At 40.6% G+C, this 19,022-nt stretch overlaps 1 protein-coding gene across 2 annotated transcripts in view; it reads left to right on the top strand.

Annotated features, from left to right (window-relative positions):
• The window catches only part of LOC101474809 (sodium channel protein type 2 subunit alpha), a 45,490-nt gene that overhangs the window by 20,075 nt on the left and 6,393 nt on the right, over positions 1 to 19,022 (top strand). For both annotated transcript variants that reach the window (XM_004565395.3, XM_076876793.1), the window contains 17 exons: positions 3,109 to 3,250; positions 4,077 to 4,274; positions 4,368 to 4,556; positions 4,639 to 5,010; positions 5,107 to 5,254; positions 5,786 to 6,024; positions 6,755 to 6,928; positions 7,336 to 7,692; positions 10,616 to 11,026; positions 13,829 to 13,946; positions 14,060 to 14,214; positions 14,440 to 14,613; positions 16,277 to 16,399; positions 17,814 to 18,086; positions 18,362 to 18,415; positions 18,496 to 18,633; positions 18,878 to 18,982. In XM_004565395.3, the coding sequence (XP_004565452.2) occupies positions 3,109 to 3,250; positions 4,077 to 4,274; positions 4,368 to 4,556; positions 4,639 to 5,010; positions 5,107 to 5,254; positions 5,786 to 6,024; positions 6,755 to 6,928; positions 7,336 to 7,692; positions 10,616 to 11,026; positions 13,829 to 13,946; positions 14,060 to 14,214; positions 14,440 to 14,613; positions 16,277 to 16,399; positions 17,814 to 18,086; positions 18,362 to 18,415; positions 18,496 to 18,633; positions 18,878 to 18,982 (3,370 nt within the window). The remainder of the gene's footprint in view (positions 1 to 3,108; positions 3,251 to 4,076; positions 4,275 to 4,367; positions 4,557 to 4,638; positions 5,011 to 5,106; positions 5,255 to 5,785; positions 6,025 to 6,754; positions 6,929 to 7,335; positions 7,693 to 10,615; positions 11,027 to 13,828; positions 13,947 to 14,059; positions 14,215 to 14,439; positions 14,614 to 16,276; positions 16,400 to 17,813; positions 18,087 to 18,361; positions 18,416 to 18,495; positions 18,634 to 18,877; positions 18,983 to 19,022) is intronic.

Here is a 19,022-nt window from a genome sequence, read left to right as displayed (position 1 = left end):
GTTAAAGATACCATAAGGTAGCTTATGGTTTTACTGGCAGATAACTGAGATGGCCTCTTAACTTGTGCAACATTTTTAGATGGAACTTTCTGAGGCTGGCTGTGGAGGAGAGCAAGATATTAAGCAGGTCAGGATGGAGGACGTAAAACATAGAGGATGCTTAATCTTTTGAGTGTATTCCAACAAGTAATCCCTGAGTAGATTTCCAAATTAAAGCTTTGGATACGTTATGATGACACACACACACAGTCACACACATGCGCATAGCCCCCATCACGCCTACTGTAGAGTCGAGGCAAGTGCTTATCCCCTTACATCTTAAAACCACTATGCATTAAGGATTATGACTGATTGTATTGAAAGTTTCCACTTTTGCCCTGAGCTGGAGCGATGCGGGCAGGAAACTCACCGCCTTAGCCCCACCCAGGAAAAAAAACTGTTGCCACCGACAGATGTTATTTCCTGCTGTTATACAAACAGCAGGAAATTGATGTTGTCCTCACATATATAATATTAAAAAAAAACCAAACATTGTAAACATGGAGCAAAGGGCTTTAATAGAGGTCTAACACACCCGACCCTGTGTTAGCTGTGCTCCAATGATTGCACAAGATGACTTGTAAAATCAATTATTATTCATATTTTGCCTTTCTTTTCACATGTCGCTTTTTAGATTTTTGGCTGCATGCTTCCTATAATTCCAGTAAGCAACAGGTTAATAAAATCATAAGGCCTTTTCAACTGGAGGAACTGCAGATTGCATCACTCAGCAGTGGCTTCATTTTCAGCTCCCTGGGTTTCCTCTTTGGATTAACTTAAAAAAATCAATAAGTGTTGTCCTTTTTAGCTCTTACCCCAACTTCCTCAAGAGGCTTTGAGGAAGTTGGGGTAGACCGCCACTGTCGCCATGGGTTTGTTCTTAATGACGTGTGGTTAAAAGAATGAAATGGGGGTACTGCTTTACCTCATAGTTTGAGCAGCTGACCATATACCCCAAGGCTAAATTCAGCTGCCCGGGTTCAACTCTGACCCAAGGTGCTTTTACCTTTGTCTTCCCCAACTCACTCATTCCCTGCTTTCCTTTCTAATCAAGGCAAAAGCCCCCAAACAGTAAAGTAAAAAAATAAAAGGGAATTTTTGCTCAGTGTACTATGGTAGAGAATTCATATAAAAATAACTTCCTAGAGCCTGAGAACAGATATATATAGTAATAGTAGTAATAGCAAGTGGTAAAAATGCATGAAAAAACAAACTTGCAGAATACTTAGATGTGATGCACAGCTGAGTTATATCTGTGTGTATCAGCAGCTGCTCCATTGGGCAGTTGCTATAGAGACTAATGGGACATGAACTCTGCAGGCACCTTGTTCACAATTACAAAACTACGAAAGGACTCTCACATTTTTGTAGCTGTTTAATGGACAACAGTGGATTAACAAGCATATCATTGAGTGCAGTTTATTCATTTATAAACTGCATACAGAGGCACCTAGTCTGAGCACCTACAGAAAGTTGCTCAGACTTGATTGCAGAATGACACGATGAAAACATGGAATAGTGATGATTACAGGAAATATTGTTAGCTAAACTTAGTGATATGACACCTTCCATGCATTGTTTACCATTGTATTATTATTTTCATTTTTAATTAAGCTGCAGTTTATTTTCCAGACTAGTCATTTCATGTGTAAAGTATATAAAATGTTCCAAAGTCAAGTTATAAGTACTGTGCTGAAAATGATCTCAGACGTAAGAATTAATCACCAGCACACCAGGGCCGCTTTACATGGATGTCAATCATCAGTAACCTATACTCTCCTTGGTGGTTTATCTCGGATCTGCCCTCGTCGCATCACCAGCTAGTCGCTCAATGTCATTGAGGTTGTATGGTCTGTTAAAGTGAATTGTTCTGAGTTTAGACCCAACATGGTCTTTCATTGGACATTGCCGTATATCACTTCCTGTCAGGAAGCAGCTTTAGTTGACAGGAACTCAGCAGTATACTTGGCATGTTTGCTTGAAGACGCATTAAGCTGCAGTGTATAGGAAGCTCCACATAGTGCACATAGGAAGTGATTTGCAGTTGTGACCAGAGACAATAGAAAATCAATGGCATGTGGCATCTTCAAGCAAACACAAGGTGGAAATTTCCGGGATAAACTTTACAGTTGGGAGTACACTCGGAGTCTTGTAGAAATCACAGTCTCCATTAGCACGTGCTCTGAAAGCCTCTTTAAGCTGACAAACTTGACAAAGACTAAAACAAAAGACAGTTATTTTTTACAGGCATGATACTGTTTTCAGTTAGTGTGCATTTTTTTTTAAATAAAGTTTTCCTTTTGACAAAAGTCGAATTTTTAAATCACAACATTTGTTTAGATGCCGAGTTGACAGAAAGATTTTTGCTAATTTTGCTCAACAATGTTGATATGAAATAAACTAAATGTGCATTGATTAACAGAGGTGAACAGATTGGTGTGAGTGATGTAGCAGAGGGCCAGCCTGACAGGAAGATGTCGCTGGCCTCACACAGCATCCTCTGCCCTCGCTGCTGGATATTAGTGAGCATTCCTGCTTAGCTGGCGTGTTGGTGAGATCCACAGCTGTTCTCACAGCAGCGCTCTTCCGCCCAGCTGTTTGCCTGCCATTATGAAATTATTCCACACTGAGATTGACATGGCAGTCCAGCTTGTTCTCAGCTGCTGGACTTAAATATTTGCTGTAATGCCACTATGTTGACAATGAAGATCAGAGACGCTGGAATCGAGCTGATTTTTTTTTCCTGCTGCAATTTGATATCCATCTGGCTAATCTCTTTTTGCTCCAGTGCATTTTAGTGCTCCTGTCTGAAACAGGTTTCAAGTGCCGTCTTCTTTGAAATAACGGTGATGATAGTACGTACTTACTGACTCATCTCCCAGTTTTCTCTGTGAAGTCAAAGGCCGCAGAGCCACATGTAGAATGTTTTTAACTCTGGGAAAGCAGCACGCACACCGGCACGGCTATATCTCTCCGCAGCTGCTTTTAATTTCCTGTGTTCGGCCTTTGTTTATCAGTCCTGGCCTCTAATCATTTATCTTCTACCTCTCAATCATTTGCACATTACAGGAAGTGTCCAGAAGGATTTGACTGCCTAAAAGTAGGGAGGAATCCAAACTATGGCTACACCAGCTTTGACACTTTCGGCTGGGCTTTCCTGGCACTTTTCCGTCTCATGACGCAGGACTACTGGGAAAAACTGTTTCACCAGGTGCAATTTTCTACTTTTGGTTTTTTCATCTATCAGCATCCTGTAGTTACAACCTTCAACTTAAAAGTTCAATTTTCCTCTTATAGGTTCAGTGTTTTCAGCAGTGGCTCTAAGAGGTCAAACGCATTGCAACTTAAGGAAACACCAACAAACAGAAAAACGTCACCAAAGCTCACAAAAAAAACAATAGAAGTTGAATAAAACACAATAGAAACAGAAAAACAACTCAAACGCTCACAAAGAAAAGACCCTTAGAAAACACAACAGAAGCATTTTTGGGGACAGAACAGCTGTGGAAGCGACGAGCTAACGCTGAAATGTACGAGCAAACATGTATTTACAGTGTCTTGCTATTAAAACACAGATTACCTGCATCTTCTGCCTCACTTTAGTCTTTCACATGTTCTGGTTTCTGTTACTTAAGCAGATGTTTCATCACTTTGTCTCCCAGATTTGTTCTTTTCTACTTCCTTTTGTTTTCCTTCTGTTTAGTTTTTTTCCCATGTCCTTTGTTCTTTATTCAACTTCTGTTGTCTTTTTGTGAGCTTTCGGAGCGTTTTTCTATTTGCTGGTCTTCTCTGGGGCCAAAGTAGTTTTCACTTTCACAAAGAATCAGTAACTGGGTGACATAGTGGAGAAACACAACTAACATACTTAAACGGATATTGAATAAGACGTCACTTCACAAAGTGGCCAGAAACCTTTTTGTACTGACCTGTGTTGTTTAGCTTTAGCATATGATCTGCATTATATCTTATACACAGTGCTGAACCAGTGACTCTGGTGAATTTGCTTTTATTGCCTTTACTTTCTTTGATTCCCACAGACTCTGCGCTCAGCTGGGAAGACCTACATGATCTTCTTTGTTCTAGTGATCTTCATGGGCTCTTTCTACCTGGTCAACCTTATCCTGGCTGTGGTGGCCATGGCCTACGAGGAGCAGAATCAGGCAACCATCGCTGAGGCCTGGCAGAAGGAGAGAGAGTTTCAGATGGCCATGGAACACCTGAGAAGAGAGCAAAGAGTAAGTGCGGTGCATTGTCATATTTTCATGTGCGCCTTCAGCTGAAGACAGACACAACTGTAACTCTTTCAAACAATTTCATCCCATGTGAAGCTGGCAGCAAAAAGACAAGCACAGGAGACAGACTCAGTGTTGTCCCCGGAGCTGTCTCCATTCTGTGTGAAGTACACAGGAAGTATACGAAGAAGCAGCAGCAGAAGAAGAAGATCTCACAGAACGCTGTCCGAAGAAACGGCAGAAGAAGCTGCAGAACAGAAGATGGAGCCCCTGGAAGAAGTAATGGTATGTAACCTTAAGGAGCGCGCTGTCGAGTTGTTAATGGTTGAAACCACAGAAGCTAATGCGTTCTTCCATATTTCTGTAGCCTCCCCTGTCCCCCCTGCCGGCCCACCCTCTGCTGGCCACGCTATCCTCTCACCCGCTCAGCACCAGACGAGGAAGCCAGAACAGCATCTTCAGCTCCTTCCGCGTTCGCAACAACTCAGAGGCCGACTTCGCGGACGACGAGTACAGCGTTCACGGAGACGTCTTCAGGAGTCGCACCAGTTCGACAGCGACGCCATGGAAGAGGAGAACGGGCAGCGTGAGAAGCCACTGCTCCCAAATCTTCACCCCCAGCCTCAATGTCAATGGTCGACTGAACATCTCCCTCGACCACAATGGAGTCATGACTATGGGTCTGCTCACCTCTACGTCCATGCCAGCTCACAGCATGGAGAGAGTCAGGGAAGACACAGTGAGTGACGGAGCCTTTGTTATGAGACTGTTCTGAAAAGTTTAAATATGAGTTTATAAGAACATGACAATACAGCCTTGTTTGTTTGTTTTTTAGATATTTTCTGTTTGCCAGAAGCCCTCCAGCACAGAGGAGACAGTTCCAAGGCCTCTCCTGCAACCTTCCCCCACAGTGACAGATCCATCCCCCGTGCGCAGGAAAAGGGGCCTGAGCTCTGTCAGCTTTTATAGTGATGCCATGGACGGTGCGTCCATTTCACTGTTTAAGGAAGTGTTCAGAAATTACATCCCTTTTTGGGGATATATAAAGCTAGCTTAGCAAAAGGGTTGGAAACAGCTAGCCTGGTCTTGTCTGAAGGTTACTAGATCCTCTACATGTTGCTAAATAACATATCCAGGAAGTTATTACATCAGAAAATAGTGTAACAAATGCATATATCTCCCATTATTTCTTTAGTACTGTTTTGTGTCATTAAGCAGATGATACCTAACATATTTAAGGTCCCAGTAGGTGGATTTTGCTACTTCCCAAACAAAGCCAAACCAGCTTTCCCCCTGATTTCTGTATTTATGCTCAGCTGTTATAATGAAGGCATAGTAGAAGAAATTAGAACTGGTTTTCTCAACCAACCCTCCACCTGCCCAAATAACATTTAACTTTAGTTAACTTTGCTAGCAGAAGGACCCTAGAATCGCCGCTGGTTTCAGGTTTTAGCTGTTCAAAAATGATCAAGTTATCTGCAGATATAAATCATTTCCGTGTGGTGTCTCTGCAGAGCTGGAGGAGTCGAGGCAAAAGTGCCATCCCTGCTGGTACACGTATGCCAAGAAGTATCTGATATGGGACTGCTGCCCCTGGTGGCTGAAGCTGAAGGAGTATGTGAAGCTAATGGTGATGGATCCTTTCCTGGATCTTGGTATCACCATATGCATTGTGCTGAACACCCTCTTCATGGCACTTGAACACTACCCCATGACTGATGAGTTCAACACCATGCTCTCAGTGGGCAATCTGGTAAGAGGGTTTTAAAGATACCAGAGGGATGTTTCCAGCTTTTAACACACTTTCTATAAGTGCTGTCGGGTGCTAGATAAGGAGAGGAGAGTGGAACAGAGAGGAAACTGAACTGGCCGGCATTCAGATAATCCGTCTCTGTTTGCAGACAGGTTGATTTTTAAAGCAGGTGCAGGACAGGAGGTCAAATACAGTGATGCTGATCCGCTGTCAAAGATTCTGTTTTAGACTATTTGCGATTATCTTTAATAACATGGAGTATTTTTAGCAAGAGGTGGAATTGATTTCCTGTTGTTCTGTTTTGAAATCTCTTCCTACCGGTGAATTTTAGACTCTGACAGAGATTTGGTAAATAAATAAATACATTAATACATTAAGTAATTTTAAAATTATATAACTTTATATGTACCTTTATATGAATAAATTAAAAACAACAACAAAAATGAAATAACACATTGAAATACATTGTTATATTTTCTGTTGAACTAAGGTTTGTGTGCAGAAACCTTCACTGAAATGTTTTTAGTTCACTCATTAATAAAATTCAAATTACACATCTTTTGAAGGCGGTTGTGTAAAATTGTTTATTTGTGGTCAACAAAAGAGAAACAACTCATCTAAAAGAGAGTGAATGCTCTACTAATTAAGCTGTAGCTATATAATATTCCTAGTGTTTTGCTGGATTTTTCACCTCTAAATGTCCTTTTGTCACTCTGTGTTTTTTTTCTAGGTGTTCACTGGTATATTTACAGCTGAGATGGTACTGAAGCTGATTGCCATGGACCCCTATTACTACTTCCAACAGGGCTGGAACATCTTTGACGGCGTCATTGTTTGCCTCAGTTTAATGGAGCTGGGCCTCTCCAATGTGGAGGGACTGTCCGTCCTACGATCTTTCAGATTGGTGAGGGAAATCTTGTTCATTCTCTGTGTTACTTTGAAGAAAATTGATTAATTATTTCCGATTGATCAGCTCCTGATGAACAGAAGACAAAACCTAGACACGGGAGCAGATTCAACTATTTGCAATGGGAAACAGACAGCTGATGAACTAAGGGTTCTCGGATGGGTGAAGTCTAAGATAAAAATATGGACAAAGCATAATATGTCCATTAAAAAAATGATGATACCTAGGAACAGAGTTGTCAGAGTTGCACATTATATCTAATAATCAGACTACATCTAAAAACATAAAAGTCTCTTAAGGTTTTAACTCTGAAGTCTAGTTAACTTGTGCAACTTGTACAGTGTAATAGTCAGTCTATTCTGAAGATGCAGCATCATTTGTCTTCACATTTCTCTTATCATAAGTTGCGAGTCTTCAAGCTGGCAAAATCCTGGCCCACTCTCAACACTCTCATCAAGATCATCGGCAACTCGGTGGGCGCCCTGGGAAACCTGACGCTGGTGCTGGCCATCATTGTTTTCATCTTCGCTGTGGTGGGAATGCAGCTATTCGGCAAGAACTATCAGGACTGTGTCTGTAAGATCTCCTTTGACTGTCAGATGCCTCGCTGGCACATGAAGGACTTCTTCCACTCCTTCCTGATTGTGTTCAGGGTCTTGTGCGGCGAGTGGATCGAGACCATGTGGGACTGTATGGAAGTGGCTGGCCAGCCCCTCTGCATCCTGGTCTTCATGTTGGTCATGGTCATAGGGAACTTGGTGGTAAGTTATTATGACTTGGCATTTAAACTCTAACCTGTTTAAGGTTATGTTGAGTGATAGTCTATATTTTTTGTACCGGCAAAGCTCACAAAAAGATTAAACTCAACAAGAGTTTCTTTTGAGAAGTGTCTGTGTGGCCTTTCCCCTGTTCCTCTGTGCTGTAAAGTTCAGACAGTAGAAATGAGTCAACCACAGTGTTGCACTGAGTGACATTTACCTCAGTCCTACATGCACCACATTGCTGCTGCAAATGCCAACTACAGGATCAGGCACGAGGTGCAGTCAAAAAGCTGGAAAATGAATCCAGTCCTAATTTAAACTATCTGATCCCTCCTTCACGTTCTTTCATTGGAAAGCTCTCACTGGAAGTCCTGTTCTGATCAGCTGCGCTTGCATAGAGAGCAAACATCAACTTCTGTCACAAACTGACCAACTTTCATGCCGCAACCGTCACATTGCTCATAGCAGTGATCTCAAAGTCATAGCCACCCGACTCAGAGAGCATCCTCACATCATGTCAGGAGCACAGGCAACATGGTTGTTCACCAGAAATGACCCCAAAGTCAAACTTTCAGTGTGGAAATTACTGTCACATCACCATGTGGTAGCAAGTCATTCCCCACCACCCTGAGATTTGCTTCCAACTGTGCAGTTAAATTACCAACTGTGCAGGAACTGGAGCAGCACTTCCCCGGGAAATTACCTGGAAGGGGAGACTGAGAAAATTAAAGTTTGTTATTTTTGAACATACCTTAAATGTTTAGGTCAGTGGCTGAACTACTCTGAAAACGGACTTGTTAAAAAAAGGTGTCCAGGCAGTACGTGGAATTACTCAGCCTATTTAAACATATAGAAGTATGGATTTTTGTAAGCATTACAAAGTGATTGAATCCATTGCTCCTTAATAAAGATTTAAAAAAATGGAGGATATGTGGAGGGTATGAGTGTATCATTTGTCTTTAACAGAAGAAGTGCTTTTGATGTTCAGGCAAAGTTGTGACAGGCAAAGTTATCCTTTAAACAGTATTTGATGACTAAGAGCGATGCAGTAGCGTTTCAATGCTACCAAATCCACTTGGTGATGTCACAAGTAATCTGGGATTACGTGGCACAAGGGAGGACTGCTGATTGTGTATTATGTGAATGGACCATCCTTCAAGTTAATTATGTTAAAATTTGCAAGCTGTATTAGTTTGTATATCTGTAAATGAGCAACTCTTCAGCATGCTGTATTAAATGAAAGTGTCATGGTCTTGCTTCAGATTAGATTTAGCAGAGTTTCTACCAAATTTAATAGATTATAGATTTATGAGATGTGCAGATCATTTCGTTCTATTTTCACTTGCATTTTTACACATCACCTCAACTTAAAAACCCTCTGTTATTTGTGCTGCATCATATGTGTATTATCTACACATGTTGCCGTGCAAACTGAAGCGACAAGAGACAAACTCAGTGCTGGAGCAGCTTTACTGCCCTTTTATCCACCACTAATGAGCTAAGCCTTACGGGTGAAATGGGGACCCAAGTGTTGCACAAACACCGCAGAGCGTTCACCCTGTTTAACACCAAGTTTTGATTTTTACTCATTTTGCAAGCCAACACATGCAGCTGTTAAAAAAAACTGCAGTTAATTCAGTTTTAATTGTATACGCCCACCCACATTCACTGCTCCTCCCATATGGCCAGCCGTTTCCTGTGAGCTGATATTAAAGAATACAAAAGCGCGCTGAATTTGCAGGATTTGTTTATAGTCAACGTTGTTTTGCTTTGAATGTGGTGTCGTTCCAGTGGTGATCCTGGTAATAGAAATACATGCAGAAATAGTTGTATTTTAGTATAGCACTATTTTAACCCAGTAAAAATCTAGTTTTATTTACTTGTTCACTTGCTCCCCTCGACTTTTGTAGTTAGGATAAGTTTAAATTCTTTTGACAAAAAATTAGCAAGAGATTTGCATAATTCAAACCCAGTCAAAAGAATGGTACTAGATATTTCTAGGTGTACATAGCAGTTTCTCAAGTATCACATAGATGCTATTAGTGGATAGAGACACTTTCATTGACTGTATTGCCTTGTTAGCCTAAAGATCAGATCACAACAGCGCTCCCTATGGAATTTAATGGACAGGAACCTCTCTGTGCACATGAATCGTGGGAAAGCAGTTTATCTGTGGGATTATCCAGGATGCTTAGGGGTGAGAAGGTCGGAGGGCATTCATCACTAATCATCTGCTCATGCTCCCCATCTCTGAGTAGCTCAGTGGCTAAAGATGATCCTTGCCAACTGTGCACATCACCCATGAAGGGAATGCACACACAGACACACACACATATGTGCAGTGTTATGCCCCGTGCTGCTGCTCTCTAAGCTAGCAGACAGATTACTTAGGAGTTGGATGCTTTGAACCTTGACTTCAGGAGGCCTGAAACATCAGCCATATGTACCTGAGCGTATCATTGTTGCAGAACTTTGCGGGATTTGCCAATGTTGACAAAATATATGGGACATCATGTCCGGCATTATGTCAAATGATAAAGCATACATACATACATACTAAACAATTCAGAGCTTTGCGCATCAGATGGTGATACAAGCATAATATGGCTATACAATGTCCTGCTTTGTTAACCCTTTTCACACCAAGGATCTCTGCTGCAGGCCATATTAACACACTACCCACCACCACCTATTATTGTGGAGTGTGGCATATTGAATAAAGAGGCTGTGTGGAAATGGGATGTAGCATTTCTGTGCATAAGCAAATTTGGTTGAAATGTGTTTCTTATTTGTAGATGCAAAAAAGAAAGAGAGAAAGGGGCTAAGGGCTTAAGTGGTTACGGCTAAATAGCTATAAGCAAGTTTAATAGTTTCATCCATTCAGATGTAAGTAAACATACATTTTTTGGTATGTCAACAACAGGTGCTGAATCTCTTTCTGGCCCTGCTGCTGAGCTCCTTCAGCTCAGACAATCTCTCTGCTCCAGACGAAGACGGGGACTTGAATAACATTCAGATTGCCATCGCTCGCATCCATTCCGGCTTTTCCTGGATTGTCACAAGCGTCATCAACCTCTGCAACAGGAGCTTGAAGCGTCGAAAACACAAAGCCAAGGAAACCAGTCAGGCTCTCAAGCCGGTCGGAAATCACATGGAGAGCAATGGGGGGATTTTTGGACGTTATGGAGAGAAGTACATCGTACCAGAGGAGGACAGCTACATGACCAACCCAAACCTGACTGTCATTGTTCCTATCGCGCCTGGGGAGTCAGATGTGGAGTTTTTGGAGGAGGAGGAGATCTCAGAGTCATCAGAGGATGAAGAAAACAAACTGGTAAGTATGTCGTGCCCAGAATCATGTTTGGGGCTTAACTTCAGGCTTTAATGCTCTCTGAACTTACATACTTTAGAGAATGTGATTTTATCGGCATACTTTTCGCTAAGAATGAAATCTCATCTTGTCATTTGAAACACTCAACTTGTTTGTTTGGCTTGTGTTTCTTATTATATAAATGAGTAATTACTTGGTTTTTTGCTGTTTGTATATGCTGAGATAAACTCAAGAAGTCCACGTTGACAACAAATTATGATTTTGAAATTATTGTCTGATCTACCTATTAAATTGAGATGTGCTGGAATAATTGAAGTTTTTTCAAAGATTTTTCAGAAGCTTTTAATTTTTACAAAGGGTCTGTATGAGAATGAACATGATATCAAAATGGTGGGATTAGTTTATCATGTTTAATGACTGGACACAGAAGGGCTGCACACTTTCCAAACTAGCTGTGGCTAAAACAGAGCTTATACTGTTTAACATATGTGTGTATGTTTAAGCATATATGTTTTGTGCTGGTAGCCTAAATATTATTAGTAACATCTGTGTTTTCTAATTCTGATGATGATGATGATGCTATGGAATCAGTCTGTCATAGAGTCCCGCACACCCACACACATGTTAATGAGATGTGGTTGAATGTGTGCCGAGCTATGCTTAAAGCTATATTTAGTACACACATGTTAAAGGGGTTGATTATCCCTAACTAACAGGAAAATGAGGCCATTACTATTTAAGCCACACATCTTATCCTTTGAATTTAGATTTTCAGTCCCATTGAGACACGTGTAGAAAATCAGCGTCCTAGCCACACAGTCAGCCTTTACAAACATTTGTGAAAGAATGGCTCGTTCCAAAGTGCTCACAGAATTTGAAGGTGGCGCTGTCACAGGATGTCACTGTAGCAAGAAGTCAGCATTCGATATCTCTTCCCTTCTAGATATTCCACGATCCACTGTAAGTGCTATTATTACAAAGGGAAAGCTTTTAGGAGCCACAGCAATGACCCATGGAGTTACAGCCCACTTAAAGTTACAGTATCAGGTTGCCAAGTGGTAAGGTGCATAGTGAGTAAAGGTCACCAATGCTCTTCTGACTCAAAACCTCTTCTGGCATTACCATCAGCACAAAAACTGTGTGCAGCTTCATGTGTTTGGATGGCTGAGCAACTCCTGTAGGTTTGATGTTTAGGTCTCCCTGTACTTTTGTCCACAGCACTCTTTACACCCATTAGCGAGTACTGTAAGATTATATGATTATTAAGAGTACAAACATTGGAAGAACACATAATTGAAATCATTGAAATATAAAGTAAAGAAAATTGCAATTGAAAGCAGAACACGTTTATAGAAATCAAAATGATAAAAACATGAACAACTGAACAAAAGAATCTGGGATTAAAGCAGTTCAAGACTTCAGTGTTAGAAACGCAGGACGTATACAGCAGACGGTGCATCGCTGAAATGCCTGCCTAAACAGATATGTCTTTAGCACACTTCTGAAAGCCTCTTAGGGAATCTTAGGGAAGCACACCGAGCATTCGACGGGTCAGGCATCGCAGCTTGAAAAGCTCACCCCTGATCCGTAGGTGCATTAGTATTATTTGCCCGGCATTAGACAGCTAACTTACACACCAACACTGGACGAAGCTGTAATGACTGAGATACAGTTTGTTTCTTGTTTGCATTTCTGTACATATTAAATGAGTTTACCGTGCACTCAGCAACAGTAACTAACACCGTGTGTATAGTTGCTTTAATTTGCATGAAAACGCAACAGTGAGAGTGCAATAGCACTCCTCAGTTTTTGTATAGATTTGGATTTGACTGTGTTCATTCGAAAGCTTTAGAGTCAGACTGTCCTGCAGATCGGGCGTTTGTTGAGGCGGAGGATGTGTCGTTCCTGTCCTGTCTGGCAGAAAAACAGGAGCAGGCCAGATGTGGAGCCAGGCGCTGTAGAGCAGATTAAACTGACACAGCTGAGCTGGGCAGCCTGCAGTCTGGTGCTCTCTCTTCCTCTTTCCCTCCCATGCGCTGCTGCACACCACACTAGAACTAGGCATCATGAAAAATGGGGGCGGGGGGGACCTCCAATCGTCCATCAGCTTAACTGGGCATCTGCAGCTGCTCTGCATATGCAGAGCTTTAAACACACACAAAAGTGATAAACATATTATATGTAAGAATATTGTTAAAAAGAAATCCTATAGTTAAGTATTTGAGTCTTCTCTAGAGTGTAAATAAATCTCCTTTGCTTAAATGGGATCAATTACTACTTTCTGATGTGCCATCAGTCCATTATGTTTCTCACTGTCTTTAAACTCTAAGATGAGCAATGCTGGTAATTTGGTTTCCAGATCCCGTGCACGCCCTTTAATGCTGGATTAAATTTCGTATCATTTTACGAGATTGAAGCTGCACCTCTGTCCTGTAAATCATATGAAATATGTTGTTGTTACAACACGTGAAAATCTCATCAAAATTGCAGTAAGCCTCACAGGAGATTGAAAGTCCATCAAGGTGCGCCGGCTCTGATGGGATGAATGCACGCAGGCTCATGTGGAACAGGAAAATGTGCTGCAACTTCTTTTTCTTTAAAAAAAAACTCTTAATGTGTGACATGAATGTATGACAACAGCATCAGCAGTATCACAACAGGCTGGGGAACACAACCAGAACAAATCACTGTTTGCTAGTTTAATATAGATTCATATTCTGTATTTACACATGCAGATGTCAAAGAGCTGAGGGCTGTTTCCATACGAGGGCACGTGATTGTAAACACTCAGACTTTATTTTGTAGGAGAAGATCAGCCTGTCAGAGGGCAGCACAGTGGATCTAAGGAAGCCCGGAGAGGAAGAGGATAACTTGTCAGTGCTGGATGAAGACAGTATGGAGCCTGATGAATGCTTTCCTGAATGTGAGCGAAAGTAGCAACCTCACTAAATCTGCTAACGTGCATTCATTTAAAATGTTTATTTTTTTCCTTCATGCTGTGATAAATGCCGGTTTGTTTTTTGACACGGTCATCAGTCTGCATGAGACACTGCCAGTGCTGTAACATCAACACCAGCCATGGACTAGGACAGGCCTGGTGGAGGCTGAGGAAGACCTGCTACCAGATTGTGGAGCACAGCTGGTTTGAGACATTCATCATCTTCATGATCCTGCTCAGCAGTGGGGCTCTGGTAAGGGTCCTAGATCTAATTAGAAAGATTAGTATTGATCCAATACCAATATTAATTATTAATCTCTGGATTGACCAACAGTATCAGCAGTAGATTTGATGAGACGTTGAGCTGGCTGATGTCCAAATTGCGCCTTTTGTGTAGTTTTAAAGAAAAAAACTTCTCACAGATGGTTTTCTTATGCTGAGCAATGGAAATGTAATGCTGCGTTTTCTTATACTGCAGGCATTTGAAGACATTTACATTGAAAAGAGAAAAGTCATAAAGGTGATGCTGGAGTACGCTGACAAAGTCTTCTCCTACATCTTCGTCCTGGAGATGTTCCTCAAGTGGATTGCATACGGCTTCAAGACGTATTTTACAAACTACTGGTGCTGGCTCGACTTTCTGATTGTGGATGTAAGTTAACGCTTTGCTGCTTTGGTTTTCAAATCATATAACGTGAAAGGATGTAGCTGAATGTATGCCGTACTTGTGGGATTTATAGCTCTAATGATGCCAGATTTTTCACAGGAGAGCACGTGAATTAGCTCTAGACAACATTTTCAATACCTGAACCTGTTCGCTGCAGAACTAAGTGCTAATTCACACTGAAACAGTAGATACGTTGTAGATTTTTGCAGCTGCTCTCATGTCAGGATTTGGCCGTTCCCCAGTAGGATTTTGCCACACATTTGTGGGGAACTGGATGCGGTTCTGTAAGTGTTTAGTCACTCAAAGTGCCCGAGGCATGCAGCCCTTGACTTCCTCTGATTTCACCTGCTGTTACACAGATTGCCACAGACCGCTCTATTGTTAGGGTAAGTTGTAGTTAGCAGGTCCCAGGTGAGTATGGAGTATGGAGTCTGGGACTGGAAACTTGCATCCGCATCACAAATGCTTCTGTGTTTCTTCACTCGTAAGCGCTTTTTGTTGCGATATCAAAAGCCACCGTCTTGTTTCTAAACAAATGCTTTTCATATAAAATGAGATTTAAAATAAGAATAATTTAAAAAACCGCTCTCAGCAATCATCGTTTGAACCGCTTGGGTACAGGACCTTGGCTTTTATATCAAAACCAAACGCAGTTTCATGTGATCTGAGGCTTATCTACAGAAGATCTGGTTTACTGTGGAACGTAAAGTCTTCTTTTTGAACTGCACCAGCTGAATTCATGTGTGACCTGTTTGGTGTAACTCAGGTACCGAGCGTTCTCTGTTTTTTATGTTTAAAGGAAGTCCTAGCAAACTTTTCTTTCCTACTTTTGCTATATTTTTGTATTTTTTTTTTGTCTGTATTGTGGTGGAGCCAAAGACTTCTGTAGTCCTGAAATTGATTTTGAGTATCTTCTTTAGATATATTGGCCAAACGCATCTTTAAAAGGACTTTTATAAAGAAATACAGATCATTGGGACCTTATTAGCCCTAAATTGTTTTGAATGAACTTATTGGATCAATTTGGAACAAAATGGGAAACAAATTTGGCAAAGACAGATTAAACTTCTTTATAAAACTCACTCTATTTGATATATATACATATTTATATGCATATATAGCTGAGTATGCATGCATGGATACTGTTTTTACCATATGTGCATACTTGTCTGTGTTTTTTCATCATCCTTCATGACTCGACTTTCTCACATATCTTTCATGCCATTTTCATCCATAGCTGTCATCCAAGGGTCATTCAACAGCGGAATACCATTTTGTTTTGTCTCTTTTGGATGTAGAATAGAGTGGAAGTCTAAATTTGCTGAAACGATGATTCAAAAACCAAATCAAATCTAAACCTCAAAAATACAATATTTGTGTTCCTAACTGTGGAATGTCCCAAAATACACACAAAAAATGTGACTATGGCTCTTTAAATGTTTCTGACGTGTCTCTTACGACTCTCCTCCGTTTTTTTGATTCTTTATAAGAGTCGCTAAAAATATACTCACTTTCTTGGCAAATGTGCTGATAAGACCAGTTGATATTGTTTTTTTCAGTACTTTTCGCTGTTTCCTCTCAAAGGTTTAAGCACAGATGTCTGTTTTATGATTCTCAGAGTTCATACACCTTTCTGTACTCCACATAGGTGTCCTTGATAAGCCTGGTAGCAAATTCACTGGGATATTCTGACTTTACTGCCATCAAGTCCCTGAGGACCCTCCGTGCTTTGAGACCTCTCAGAGCTCTGTCCAGATTTGAGGGCATGAGGGTGAGAAATATGTTTTCTGTCCTTTGCTGTCACTGTTGGCTACTAACATCCTGATTAATCTCATTAATATTCTTTCACTTATGGATAAACTCTTAGTTATAAAGCAACTTTAGCATTGGGACTACCACAACAGCTTAATTGATTAGTAGTTTTCTACAAGGTAGAAATGTCTCAACAGCTGCTGAGTGGATAAAACTTTGGAACTGATGTCACTGTGGATGTGTTGTAGTATTTCAGGGATTTGTTACATGTAAAGTCTTTAGTTATCCAACGAAAGACAGCAGTTCTTTAGCTTCTTGCTAGATTAGCCCTAAACTTTGTGCAAACATGTATAGTTCCCAATCTTATTGTAAAAAATGTAAATTACTCTAAAGTTCTGACAACTAGATTTTCCAGCAGTATATGTGTTTTATAGGGTACATGCTGAACCGAGCCATACTAAATGTAAACTTTACAGTACTGTTATACTTTTATAACAGTAGCTGTTAGCTGTTATACTTTTATTTTAGTGATTGTGATTTAATGCAGTTTAAATGGTAAATGGTCTGGTTCTTATATAGCGCTTTTCTACTCTTCTGAGCACTCAAAGCGCTTTACACAACTTGTGCATTCACCCATTCACACCCATTCGCACAAGCACATTTTTCTAGGTGCTTTCTAAGTAACATTCACACACACTCATACTCCAATGGTTTGGGGTTAGTATCTTGCTCAAGGATATTTGGCATGCAGACTAGGGGAAGCCAGGAATCGAACCACCAACCTTCCGATCTGTAGATGACCTGCTCTACCGAGCTACAGCCACCCCGTTTATTTAACTGCCATTTTATTAGGTACATCTTTTTACCTGCTTACTAACACCTAATCACATGGAAGCAACCCAATTCATTTAGGTATGGAGACATGGTAAAAGGGCCAGCTTAGGTTCAAAGCAAGCACCAGAATGTGGGGGGAGATGATTTGAGTGATTTTGATTTGGGCTCTGAAAACAAAGGGGGTCTCACACTAATACTAGCAAGGTGTAGCTCATAAAGTGGCCATGTGTATAAATGTGTGTGTCTGTCCATATACCCTGAATTTGTATGACAGTATCGCCACATTGTTATGTATCCCACTGACTTTTCCTGTACTTTCAAAAATCATACATGTGATTTAGAGTGAAATTGATTATAAACACACAGCACATGTATTATCATACAAGGGATTGTCATAACGTAAATCACTGTGAAAAATTGTCCTGTTGGCTTCAAGTTAGAATTGGGAAACTAAACTTCAACTATCACATCATAGCATATGTAGAAAACAAGATTACCAGACTAGTGTGCACTACAGAGATCACAAAGATAAGCTGCTTACAACAATAGAATATACTTTATTTCTCTGGGACTGACCTGATTTCTTGTTTGCTCATCAGGTCGTGGTGAACGCCCTCATAGGAGCTATTCCCTCCATTATGAATGTGCTGCTCGTGTGTCTCATCTTCTGGCTGATCTTCAGCATCATGGGAGTCAATCTGTTCGCCGGCAAATTTGGAAAGTGCGTGAACAGAACGGGGTTCATCCACAGTGTCTCTTTGGTCAACAACAAGTCAGACTGCCTCACCATGAATGACACCCAGTTCTACTGGACAAAAGTCAAGGTCAACTTTGACAATGTGGGGCTTGGCTACCTTTCTCTTTTGCAAGTGGTAAGTTGATTTTATTTTTAACCTGTCAAACATGATGCCAGCCTGTTTTTGCTAATAAACACCTTGAGAACTTGTTCACTATTCATGTTGTTGTTTTGTTCCTCTCCTGTTCTGTCCAGACACTTAAATCAGTCTCTCTCATGTTGCAATATTTACAGCAGATCATAAAAGACATTTCACTGTTGTTTTCTTTCTAAAAATGAAATCAGCTGTTACTATAACATTACAATGCAGCGCCTGGACCATGACATCGTACTATATTCTCTTATTTACAGGCTACATTTAAAGGATGGATGGAAATAATGTATGCAGCTGTTGATTCAAGAGGAGTAAGTATATTATTTTCTTCCACACCTATACCATGAAAATTCTAACTAACTAACTGACTAATGAACCCATTTGTTTTTAGGTGGAGGAACAACCGATAAAAGAAATCAACCTCTACATGTACCTCTACTTTGTAGTCTTCATCATATTTGGCTCCTTCTTCACCCTCAATCTCTTCATCGGTGTCATCATTGACAATTTCAATCAGCAGAAAAGAAAGATGAGTATTAAAAACGCTGATTTCAGGCTGGGATCACTTGATATTTGCGTGCAGTTCTTATTATTTGAAGCTGCAGAAATAAATGCATGAATAGTCCAATAAAAGTACAAAGGAAAATTTTCTATAGTAAGAATAAGGTGGCAGGATTTTTGGTTTTAATTCCCCCAGATTGAACATTTAAAAGAAAACAACTCCTGTCATTGTTTTAGGAAAGAAAGTAACGTGAGATATTTTTCTTTTCCACTTAGGAGGACAAGATATCTTCATGACTGAAGAGCAGAAGAAGTACTACAATGCTATGAAGAAGTTAGGAACTAAAAAACCTCAAAAGCCAATACCCAGACCCACGGTAAAGCTATATAAATTGCAAATGTAGCACATTTTTAAGA

The sequence above is a fragment of the Maylandia zebra genome, linkage group LG18 (assembly GCF_041146795.1).
Source record: "Maylandia zebra isolate NMK-2024a linkage group LG18, Mzebra_GT3a, whole genome shotgun sequence".
Lineage (NCBI taxonomy): Eukaryota > Metazoa > Chordata > Actinopteri > Cichliformes > Cichlidae > Maylandia > Maylandia zebra.
This window is presented reverse-complemented; position numbering and strand designations above follow the sequence as displayed.